This window comes from Octopus sinensis, linkage group LG3, assembly GCF_006345805.1.
Source record: "Octopus sinensis linkage group LG3, ASM634580v1, whole genome shotgun sequence".
Classification (NCBI taxonomy): domain Eukaryota; kingdom Metazoa; phylum Mollusca; class Cephalopoda; order Octopoda; family Octopodidae; genus Octopus; species Octopus sinensis.
Window position 1 is genome coordinate 170,138,519 of NC_042999.1, and position 12,798 is coordinate 170,151,316.

The 12,798-nt window shown below is 37.0% G+C and overlaps 1 protein-coding gene across 2 annotated transcripts in view; it reads right to left on the bottom strand.

Moving 5' to 3' along the window:
* Window positions 1-12,798, bottom strand: part of LOC115209076 (insulin-like peptide receptor) — a 171,239-nt gene that overhangs the window by 54,403 nt on the left and 104,038 nt on the right. For both annotated transcript variants that reach the window (XM_029777174.2, XM_029777175.2), the window contains 4 exons: window positions 9,604-9,787; window positions 8,156-8,251; window positions 7,547-7,694; window positions 6,410-6,624 (listed from right to left, as the gene is read on the bottom strand). In XM_029777174.2, the coding sequence (XP_029633034.1) occupies window positions 6,410-6,624; window positions 7,547-7,694; window positions 8,156-8,251; window positions 9,604-9,787 (643 nt within the window). The remainder of the gene's footprint in view (window positions 1-6,409; window positions 6,625-7,546; window positions 7,695-8,155; window positions 8,252-9,603; window positions 9,788-12,798) is intronic.

Genomic DNA, 12,798 nt, shown 5'->3' on the forward strand with positions numbered 1-12,798 from the left:
CCATTACCACTGTCATTTTACAACTGTTTTCCCATGCTTGCATGGGTTAGAAGAGTTCTCGGCAGTTTGCTGCATCCCAACTACTTTTGCTGCCCTCCTTCATGACATTCAACCATCAGAGATTAGCTTCAGATACCTCTCATGTCTTCTTCTCTTGCATTTAAGTTCCTTTCACCTGGATTACCTAGCACACTTTTATCTGACCATCCATATGCCTCACATGATCTTACCATTGCAGTCTGTTATCTTGCACATTACATTTGATTCCTTTCAGACTCAGTTTTTCTCAACACACAGTTCATCAGTTCTCTATTGTTCCTAAACACATATCTCACAGTGCATGCTTGGCTCATTTCTCTCCAGTTCTTGCACATCCTTCATTTTCAATACATATGGTTCACTACCATGTAACACTGCACTTTGTACTCAAGATCTATATAATCTGCCCTTCACTTGGAGAGAGAATCCTCCAAGCTGGCACAAGTAATACCAAGCCATTATCACTCTGTTCTTACTCCATTTTTTTAAACCTCCTCCTCCACTACTAATTAGGTCAGCTATGAGTGTTGTTACTGTTAGTCTAACTTTATTAGCTTGCTTGTGATTCTACTGCAGTTCTTGTGTACTATACTATAAGCAATTCTTACCGATTCTTTTCCTGCAGATTGAGCATGGCCATCTCCCAGATGGCAGGAGAGTCTTGTCTTTTCCCCTGCTAACTAAACATTTTGTTTTTATAAAGTTTCCTTGATGCTAAACTTTACTTTCATGTTTGGAATTTCTTCTCCAACACCTTAACAAATTAGCCATGGATATTAAGTCATCAACATAGAGAATTTACACCTCTCTCATAATGTAGAGAACAACAATAAATAGAAGGAACTGAGAAATGAGCCCATGATAGACACCTATCTTTTTATCATAAGGATTCCAATCTACAGAAATCTTGTTAAAATGTTTCTCCAGATAAAACAAATACTAGTGTATTGTTCTTAGAAAAGAACTTCTGTAATTGTCTCTCTAAGAAGAGGACATCAATGGTATTTTGCCTGTTGTGCAAATTTAAAGTTGTCCCATAACTATTTCTGTTACTACCATAACTTCATCCATTGGTTTGCTGCTACCACAGTAGTTGCTTCTCTCTGAAGTAATTTTACTTTTGTAGCAATTGATGATGATACTGTTATGCTAATCATTGAATATGGCCCCTTCCTGAACTATAAGTGGTTGACTAATTAAGTGGCTTCAGCTCTGCTTCACCAGTGATTTTTAGCAACTCACCACTTTCATATCCTAAAAAGCTATTTCAACCATATAACTGTCAGCTTCACTAGCTGGTTCCTCAACTGGGTCTTCTTTACCTCATTTTGATTCATCTCACACATTCTTTGCAAGCAATTACTTCTTGTAGGATCACTTCTGAGCATCTTTCATCTCATTGTTGTAAGAGTGATGCTGCTGCCATTCCAAAGACACCTTATCTTAGCCATAACTTTACTCATACTGATACACTACTTTGCAATATCGAACATCCCATGCTTCTGATTTTGTGAAACACTGGCAAACCACTTGCTTTGCCAATGTGCTGTCTAGCTTCACTTCTAGCTGCTTGATACTCTTTTTAACTGCGCTCCATTTCCTCAAGTCTTTCCAAACCAGTCTTTTAGCTTTCATGACTATCTACAGCAATATTCTGCAGGTGTATCACCTTTCATCTGGACGATACTTTGTTTCAACCGCAAATTTTAACTGGGACTCACACCAGGTTGTCTCACAGGAATTCCTAGTCGTTCTTCATATTTCAACCCTTTAACATTTAGATTACTCTGTCAAATGTATTGCTTATTTATTCACATTGTTTTCAATTAATCCTGGATTATCTTGTGGCTTTGAGATTTCGATCTGATTGTTTATTTTTAGACTGACATAGTAGGGTAGGTGTGACAAACTGGATCAGGCTGGTTTGAACATACAATAAATAGAATATTTGGCCCTGATACAGCAGGTTCAAATGCTGAAGGGGTCAGCCTCTATATCCACCTCTTTTTTGCCATATGCATCACCCAGAACCTCTCTGAACTTATGTTTAGCAGCATCAGTTTTTAAACCTTCTCCAGATCCCCTTGCATATCTAAGTCCACATAGCACCTATATTGAGGTCACCAACAATTTGTCCCCATGTTTGATAGTACATTCTTCTCTTAGGGAAGTTTTAACATTCACATCTATCAGTGCATACTTTTTCCTGGTAAGTATGAAGTCTATATAGCTAAAATATATTGGGGTGGGAGAAGATATCTAGTATTTCCTTCTGCTTATTTTATAATTTTAAGTTGTTTTAGTTGTAGAAAATGAATCCTTTGAACTCTTTAATATCAAGAAATAAATATGTATTAGTTTGAAACCATTCAATTGAAGAACGGATCTGTGTCAGTTTCATTCACAACCCTCCACCTCTTGTGCATCTATAGCATTACAATTAAATACTGAAACATCTTTTATATTTACACATTTAAACTGGATGGTTTTTGACTCCCTTAAGTGTAGCCCTTTTGGAAGAAAGCTATAATCTTTGTTGAATACATAATATTTCTAATGTTCTTAAAATTCTTTTAAAAAAAAGTAATTAAAAAGTTAGTTTAAATTTGTATTTCTAACTTAAATATTTATAATTACATTTTTACAATAAATAAAATTACATTATCTCACATATTCTTAATAACATTTTCTTTATTGCACCCTTATTAAATTATTCTGAATTTAATATGGTTTTTAAATGAGAAAAGTAGCCCCAATGAGTATCGAGAATTGAAATAACAAACAAAGCAATTTTAATCAAATGCCTAATTAATGAACAGACTAGCGGGACCTATTTACAAGCTATACATTTTAAATTCCTGATTTGCCAATGAAACTTCCTCATAAAACAGTTACTTAATTTGTCTTTGTGTAGAACTTTATATATATATATCATTGTTCATCGTTTAACATCTGCTTTCCATGCTAGCATGGGTTGAATGATTTTGACTGAGAACTGGCGAACCAGATGGCTGCACCAGGCTCCAATCTTGATCTGGCAGAGTTTCTACAGCTGGATGCTCTTCCTAACGCCAACCACTCCAAGTGTGTAGTGGGTGCTTTTTACGTGCCACCGGCACGGGAGCCAGACAGGCGGTACTGGCAATGATCTCGCTCGAATCTTTTTACACATGCCAGTGAAGCACATATACACACACACACACACACACAGCAATACCTCGATATACAAGTTAATTTGTTCCTGGAGAGCACTCATAAAGCAGAGTAAAAATTTCCCATAGTAGCAATGTTACCAATTTGTTCCCAGAAAAATATTTTACCTATAAAATCTATAATACTCATAAATAAATAGTAATAAAACAATAGAATGTACAGGATATTTAATGTAAAGTAAAAAGAATGTCAAGATTATTTATAAAAAAAAATATCATCATTATAATCATTTTCTGAATCATCTTCACTTGCGCTAGACTTGTGTGCACCGTCATTTGTAGACGCGATCACCAATTCACAAGCACTCATAGACGGACTTGTAGATTTCTTTTTAACAAAACTAGACTAGAGTTGTTTGCTTAGAGGAAGTTTTTTTTTGCTCTCTATAAATGTCTTGGTAATATGCTGAAGCATTTGTTATGGTAGCAGAAACTTTTGCACCTCATTCAAAATTTGGACCTTGTGCTTGAAAAATACAACTTGTAAACCCAGGGTCTTATAAAGCAAGTCCTCATCAGGTGAAGTATTACTGTGTATATACATATATACACGCACACATACATCAAGTTAAACGCTGATGATGATACATCACCATCATTTAATATCCGTTTTCTATGCTGGTATGGACTGGATAGTTTGACAGGAGCTGGCAAGCCAGAGGATTGTACCATGCTGGTTTCTATGGCAGGATGCCTTTCCTAATGCCAACCACTATACACAGTGTTCTAGGTACTTTCTATGTGGCACCAGTACTGGTGAGGTCACCAAGTAACTTGCAAGACAAATGGGGAGCAGCATGGATGGAAGTGGCTTCCAGTTTCACTAAGGTGGACAGATATTCTGTAGAACTTCATCTCAGACCATTGCCACCTCCTCCACGAGGCTCAACATCTTCAGATCAGCTCTCGCTACTTCATCCCATGTCACCCTCTTCTGCAGGTTCCATCAACTTTAAACCCTTTAGCATTTAAACTGGCCATATCTGGCCAAAATATTCTATCTGTTCAAACTGTCCAAGAACTAGCCTCTCACACCTACCCTACAATGTCATTCTAAAAATATACAATCACATCATTGCAATATCAAAGTTACAAGATAATGTATGATTAATTAAAAAGAATGTGAATGATTAAGCATTACATTTGACAGGGTAACCTGAATGCTAACGAGTTAAGCAATCGGTACTCATTTATACATGTGTCTTTATCCATACACATCACATGGTCAAATCATTAAAGTCTCCTGTCTTGCAGGTTACATCTGATTCAGCTTAGGCTTAACTTTTCTCTCAACACATCTGCACTTTGTCGTACAAGTACATTGATGTTGAACATTCATTGGAGCATACTAGCTTCATTCCTCTCCAGTCTTCACACACCCTCTGCATTCAGAGCCCAAGTCTCACTACCATGGAGTATAGCCATTCATACACAGGCATCATACAATCTGCCTTTCACTCTTTCTGTGAGAGAGGTCTTTTGTTGTGAACTTTATCCGTCCTTTTCCGATTCTAGCAATTATACTTTCAGAACATTCTCCTCCTCTTCTAATCTGGTCAGGTAACAGAAACAACCTTTCGGGTGCTTTCTGACCATTTGAAAACATCTAATTCTTGCTTGTCCTCAATGTTTATTATTCTTGAGCATCTGCCACATATGAAGACAACTTTCTTTGTTAAACTACCTGTGATTCCATTGCACCCTCTTAAGTGTCCATAGCTTGCACTGGGTACACCAAATGGAATTCTTTCAAATACCTTTCCTACATACTGAGCAGGGCCATTTACTTGACAGGAAGAGAGACTTATCTGCTTTCTTGTTTATTACAACTTTGTATTTTTCTAGGTTAACTTTACTGCCCTTTGATTCCAAATCTGGAATTTGATTTTCATTTGTTACATATTCCACAATAAAAGTGAGATCATCAACATATAGTGGTTCCCATGCGATAAATAGGAGGGAACCGAGAACCAAGCTCTGGTGAACTTCTACTTGTACACTAAATTCAACACTGTATTCATGGTTGATTCTCACTTTATTGACAGAACCCTTAGACATGGATTGCACAGCTCTAACAAGCCATTTGTCTACTCCTAACTTCCTTAGAAACCACCAGAAAACAAAGCAAAGGACTCTGTCAAAAGCTTTTCCAAATCAACAAGTGCCAACTACAATGGTTTACTTTTAGCTAGATACTTCTGCAACTGCCTCACAAGGAAGAGTGCATCTAGAATACTGCTCCCCAGCACAAAACCAAAGGACTCATCTAGTCTAATTTTGTTCGTAATCAATCAGCTTATAATTCTCTCTCTCTCTTACTCTCATTGCCTGGTCCAGCAGTTTCATATTTCTGTTTCTATCTGAGGTATCTCCTTTATCCTTGCAGCAGCTGACCATATAGCTGCTACACCAGTCATTGGGTGTAACACCTTCTTGTTTCACCTGATTGATTATATGGGAGCAGAAGATCTGCAGTTGTATGCATAGACCCAGGTAAGGATTTTCTGAAGACTTGCAGCTGCTCATGCACGCAAGCCTCTCCTCTACATGCTATTGATAATGTTCTCAGGAAAGGCTGCCATGTCAGGGCTGACAATAGTTAGGCAATGGGTTGGAATATATACCACCATGGATCTCATATAATGCTACAACACTACCCACGACTGTTACCTTTTTATTGGCTTCAAAAGACAGAAAGGCAAAGTTAACCATGGCACGGTTTGAACATAGAATGCTGAATATTGAAACAAATACTGTGAGGCATTCTATTGAAAACACTAATGACTCCACCAATTCACTGCTTTAAAATTACATGTAAAATTATTTACTATTTAAATTCATTAATTGTTCTACAGAAAAGCATTAGTTATATCCCAATATCAGATTATACCAGTGCACCAGAACCTTTTTTCACTTATATTCTGTTCAATATTCGGCAGCACATCTGAACTAAAAATATAACTAAAAGTATAGGGGAAGAAAATTAGATTCAAGTTACACTGTGGCGCACCAAGCGTTGTCTTGTGTTACACCAGTGTGCCATGACATACCGGATGTAGAGCACTGGACTATACAAACACATGCAAATAGAAGGGATGAAAAAAATGAACAAATACTTTGTATTATTTCATGTAAAATATGAAAATATGTGTACTTACAAGGAATAAGATCACCATTCGAGGTAGATATGTCATGCTCTGTATGGTTGGAAGCATTCAATTTGGTATAATTCATTAGTTCGCGAATTTTGTGTTGGCACAAACGTCTGTTATCATGGAAAAACACCTTGCCTCGCTTTATAACCAGATTCTTTTCTACATCTTTAGAAAATAGCTCTTCAATGTTTTCATTATCTCTGAGGTAGAGAGCATATCTGAAAATGAGAATAGATCATATAATCCTCTCAGTAGGGACCAGCAAAACCTCAAACACAATGGTAAAACATCATCTTGATTTAGTTGGTTAGTATCATCGATTAGAAGAACAATTAAACAACCTCTGAGCCCATAAAATCAATCACTGCTGACAAATTGAGGGATTATGCTAACACATAAATATCAAAGTAGTGATGACTGAAACCTACAGAAAAATATCAGGCCAGATATAAACTATAGACAATTTGAATTGACGGGAAAAATATAAAGAAAGAAATCCCACGAGATCCTTGACAAATGGTGAAAAACTATTGTCCAAACTACATCACCAGGAGAAAAAGAAAAAACAAAAAACATATGAAATTGCAGTTGTCTTTGCTATCATCATCTTCACTAACATCATCCACTTTTTCATGCTGGTACAAGTTAGATGAGATTTCTTAAAGTATTATTCGGCAGCTGGATACCTTCCCAGTCACCAAGCTGTACCTGTTTATTAAGGTATTTTTTTTATTGCATTGATCTTCACACATCAAAACTGCTGAGCTAAAGGACATATTGTTCACAGAAGTATCACTGTCACCTACATAGTGTTGATGCAAGGATATGTGGGAGGGAAAAAGAAAAAAAACATTCACGCACATGTACATACACATATATGTACAACAGGCTTCTGTGCAATATCTGTCTAAGTATTTCACTGACACGGCATTGGTCAGTTTGAGGCTACAATGAAAGAAATAAGCCCAAGGTGCCATACAATAGGATGGAACCAGAAATCACATGATTATGGAACAATGTTCATGGCCAAAGCTGCATCTAATGATAATAGTAAAATATCCTGTCTTCTGAATAAAAAATAATGATAAAATTTCTTCTTACAAGTTTAAAAAGGAAAATCAAAGCAGAAACTTTATCTACCTATCATCTTCCAGTTTCTTGCCGTGTATAACCTTCAGGCTTTTGAAAGATGACAAAGATACTAAACCATCTGACCTGGTAATTTTTATGAAATTGTGAACTTCTTCAATTTGCCCAAGATTTGCTTCCAGTTCTTGAGCAAGAACACCTGAAAATAATAAAGGAAAAAATAATAAGAGTTTAAAAAACAAAGAAGTTTATGGTTATATTGCATACGTTTCACTATTTCAGTTATTTGGAACTCAGCATTGGATGTTCAAAGTGTATTTGGATGCCTAGTAGCAGTGAATCATCAAGGGGAGGGAGAGGTTTAGCCCAGCATGTATAAAGAAAATGAAGGAGAAATAGGTCACATCTTTTAGCATATGGATTCATAATCTTCTTTTCTATTGGCTGAGATAAGGAAAGACTGCCAAAAGTGCAATAATTTGATTAACAGGAACCAGTGTTAATTACAATTCTAGTTGAACTCCAGCTCTGTAGACATACATTTTCTATCTTTTATTTATAAAATTGAGCCAGGGCTGGACTAAATAAAAATTGCCACTGTCCATATCCAGCCTCAGGGCTGTATGTTTGATACCACTGATATGAAAGAAAAAAAATTACCATTAAGATGTTGTAAAATCAATTCTCCTGTTATTTCAGTACAATCTTTTAGACTTTGGATAGATGAGATACTCTTCACTTCTTTGGCAGGACATTCTACAGAGAAAAAGAATAGAAATCATGAAATTTCATCAGTAACAATCTTGTAGTTTAATATAAAGTACTTTTTAGAGTATGTTACAGTTTGAAGAAGGTAATATTTCCTTTAATCCTTTGAACATACACAGCTCAATAGCCAGATCGGTTTTTCATGGAGGATTACAAACAAATGATATTGCTTTTATATGAACAATAAGGTTGTTTACAGTAAGCATACAAATATCAAGACAAGGAGACACAAACGTACGTACACACACACACACACACACACACGTACAACAGGCTTTTGGCATTTCCCATCTTCTGAATTCACTCACAGGGTTTTAACCCAAAGGTTTGTTTAAGACACCACACTCAAAGTGCTTTGCATTGGGAGTGAACCCTAAACCAAGTGACTGAGAAGCAAAATTCTTAACAATCCAGCCTATCTTTTCCTTGTATATTAAAAACTGAGAAAGATCTAGAAGTTAATTGCTTATCATACAATTCAGCAATGTAAGACAAGAGTTATTATTTTACTCAAATTGTAAATGTTGTAGACTTCTATAAACTGAAATATGCTCAAATCCAAGCCTTTTTAAGGATTGAATTTCTCATTTGAAGAATAAATTATAGAGGAGTTAGCAGAAACAAACTCTTGTAAAAGAATTCTTAATACTGTTTGTCATCGCCATTACCTCTTCAATACAGGTAAGTGCATTGATAAAATACTAAGTACAGTATCAGGAAACTTAAGAATGATATAGTTCTACATTTACAAGAATCTGAGAGATTGAAAGAATTGAAGAATATCTTAAACAATTGCTTTGAGAATCTGGAATAGAGGAACAGAGAGAAAAAGACAGAAACGATACTATGAAAATGAAAAATGTGCAAACAAGGGATTTTTGTTTGCCAGGGTATATAGACCAAATAATCTTTTCTGCTAAATGCACAAGGCCTGAAATTTTCGGGGAGGGGACTAGATGATTACATCAACCCCAGTGTTTCATTAGTACTTAATTCATCGACCCTGAAAGGATGGAGGGCAAAGTTGACCTTGGCAGAATTTGAACTCAGAACCTAAAGACGGACAAAATGCTGCAAAGCATTTTGCCCTTAGTGTCAACAATTATGCCAGCTCGCCACCTAAAACAGACCAAATAATAAACGAGAGTCTGTGAAGTGTGATGCTGCATAACTCAGACGGTGATGACCTCCCCAAACTAAGCTAGCACGGAGAAGTGGGTGTAAAATGATGATGATGATGAAGATGATAGTGATGAAAGTTGCTGCAATTCATTCAACACAAAATAAATCATTTTCAAAGATTTTATGGTAAGAAAAAAGAAGTCAAATTAAAAACTAACTTTTTGGACATCTGGCTTTGCACTTCAGGCACCTATTTGGATCATCTGGGTTTTCAATATATCCGACAGGGCAATGTTCGGTACAAAGGGCTGTCCTGTTAGTAGTCATGTTAGCTTCCAATAACTTGAAATTATATGCAACCGATCTACATTCTCTTTCAGTGAGGCAGCGGCGGTTTTTGAACTAAAACAAAACAGTTCAGAAAATTAGTGACAAATATCTTTACACAAACAAAGCAAAATTACATTATTTATGGATAAGTAACTTATATAGTAAAGAAATTTTAAATTTTATCAGGGATTTTGTACCAAGTAGAAAAACGAGTATGTTTACAAAATTGAAAACAAGAGGATAAAGAAGAGAATATTTGAAATAGTTTGGAAAGAAACCAAGAGTGTTGTTGAAGAGACCCACTAATACGGTACTGTTATTAAGATCTAAAATATTTGCATCAGTAATTGGGTTTTTTTTTTTTACATCTTTTATTCAGTAGGAAAGGCAGTACTTATAGCCTTTTACAGGGCTCTCATGACTAGTGGAAGTTAGAGAGGATGGTATCCTTAGATATGGAACTTGGTCATAATGTTTGCAACAGAGCAAATTTCTCTAAACACTCAATGTGCCAGGTGGTGGCAGTGGTGGTGTTACAACCAGGTGATTAAGTTTATTGCCCAAGTAGACCATGGTGGGATTTGAACTCAGAGCACATACCACACACAGTCCAACGTTTTCACACATCTGTTAATCTCCTATTATAATTGGTATATTATTTTTATTAGCCTCCAAAGAATGAAAAGTATAGCTGACTTTGGCAGAATTTGATTTCAGAGAGCTGGCTCCACCTAGTGAATCCAGTGCATCACAAAGAGAATCTGACTGTGCTCTGCAATCAGCTCCTCACATTATAAAAATTCTAAGAATATCCTTAATTACTGTGGTAGCAGGAATACATAATTGCTATTTGCAATGCTAGTTCAGTTATAGAGATTTATTTAAAATAAAACACACACAATTTGTTTAATAGTTTAGTCAGAGTCTCCAAAGCTGGTAGGGAAAAGGAAAGTAACCAAATCTGGCCCCAAAACTTGAAAGAGTGAACTCCACTGAAAACACGCATAGAGCTCAATGCAGAGGTTAAACCAGGTGAAAAGATCAATTACAAACCATCTAACAGGACTTTGCACTGTTTCTATCAACTCAATTTCACTCATAAGGCCTATATTTCACTATCTACCCCCCCCCCCCACACACACACACATTTCTAGTTAGCTTTTTAATGCTTCTTGTATAATATTTTATCACAAGCTTAACTATTGTTTTTTTTATCATATGAAAAGCAACTATGAGTACCTATTCTCTAAAATATATTATAAGAGATGAGGATTGCACTTTCGTTCCCTTTCCAGCTGAATGTCTATGCTGGTACTTCAATAGCAAATATATTAACTTGTTTTTACCCTCATTTGGATGGAGGTGCAAACATCTACACCAACCAGTTAAGACTCCACCACTTAGTTTCTCAGTACCTTTGATAAATTTCAATATGTCGCATACATTCGGTACCAGGTCTCAAGTTCTTTTCCCAACCCTATTTTCACTGCAGATGTTTTAGTTCAGAAATCAGCCAGTTGCAACAATTGGAACAAGCTAAGAGGTCTTACAAAGGTAACAAGCACTGTTCTTAGACATAAATGCATGGTTAAGTGGTTCCCTCGCCTACAGTGTGATACCTTGGGCAAGTGCTTTCTACTATAGCCCCAGGAGGACTAATGCTTTTTGAGTGAATTTAGTAGATAAAAACTGGGAAGTCTGTTGCGTGTATGCACATACACTTGTGCCGGTGCACATAGATATTTTGATATTCCATGGTACTACTAAATGCTCTTGTTAACTTTATGACTGGTTGCATTTCTTAAGATTGTGAAATTAAAAAAAATCAAACCATTACTTGAAAAACTGCTGAAAGGTTTGCAATAGTAAGAGCCTCCAGCCATAAAAATCCTGCCTCAAATCAACGCCTGAACAAGCCATGCTAACATGGCAAAACAAATTTAAAAAAAAGACTTTCATTCTAAACATTGTCTGAAATTCATGAAATTACATCAATCACACCAGGTTAGGAGCCCCTACAAAGGTCACAAGCATTATACCAGGTTAGGAGCCCCTACAAAGGTCACAAGCATTATACCAGGTTAGAAGCACCTACAAAGGTCACAAGCATTATACCAGGTTAGGAGCCCCTACAAAGGTCACAAGCATTATACCAGGTTAGGAGCCCCTACAAAGGTCACAAGCATTATACCAGGTTAGGAGCCCCTACAAAGGTCACAAGCATTATACCAGGTTAGGAGCACCTACAAAGGTCACAAGCATTATACCAGGTTAGGAGCCCCAACAAAGGTCACAAGCATTATACCAGGTTAGGAGCACCTACAAAGGTCACAAGCATTATACCAGGTTAGGAGCCCCAACAAAGGTCACAAGCATTATACCAGGTTAGGAGCCCCTACAAAGTCACAAGCATTATACCAGGTTAGGAGCCCCTACAAAGGTCACAAGCATTATACCAGGTTAGGAGCCCCTACAAAGGTCACAAGCATTATACCAGGTTAGGAGCCCCTACAAAGGTCACAAGCATTATACCAGGTTAGGAGCCCCTACAAAGGTCACAAGCATTATACCAGGTTAGGAGCCCCTACAAAGGTCACAAGCATTATACCAGGTTAGGAGCCCCTACAAAGTCACAAGCATTATACCAGGTTAGGAGCCCCAACAAAGGTCACAAGCATTATACCAGGTTAGGAGCCCCTACAAAGGTCACAAGCATTATACCAGGTTAGGAGCCCCAACAAAGGTCACAAGCATTATACCAGGTTAGGAGCCCCTACAAAGTCACAAGCATTATACCAGGTTAGGAGCCCCTACAAAGGTCACAAGCATTATACCAGGTTAGGAGCACCTACAAAGGTCACAAGCATTATACCAGGTTAGGAGCCCCAACAAAGGTCACAAGCATTATACCAGGTTAGGAGCCCCTACAAAGGTCACAAGCATTATACCAGGTTAGGAGCCCCTACAAAGTCACAAGCATTATACCAGGTTAGGAGCACCTACAAAGGTCACAAGCATTATACCAGGTTAGGAGCCCCTACAAAGGTCACAAGCATTATACCAGGTTAGGAGCCCCAACAAAG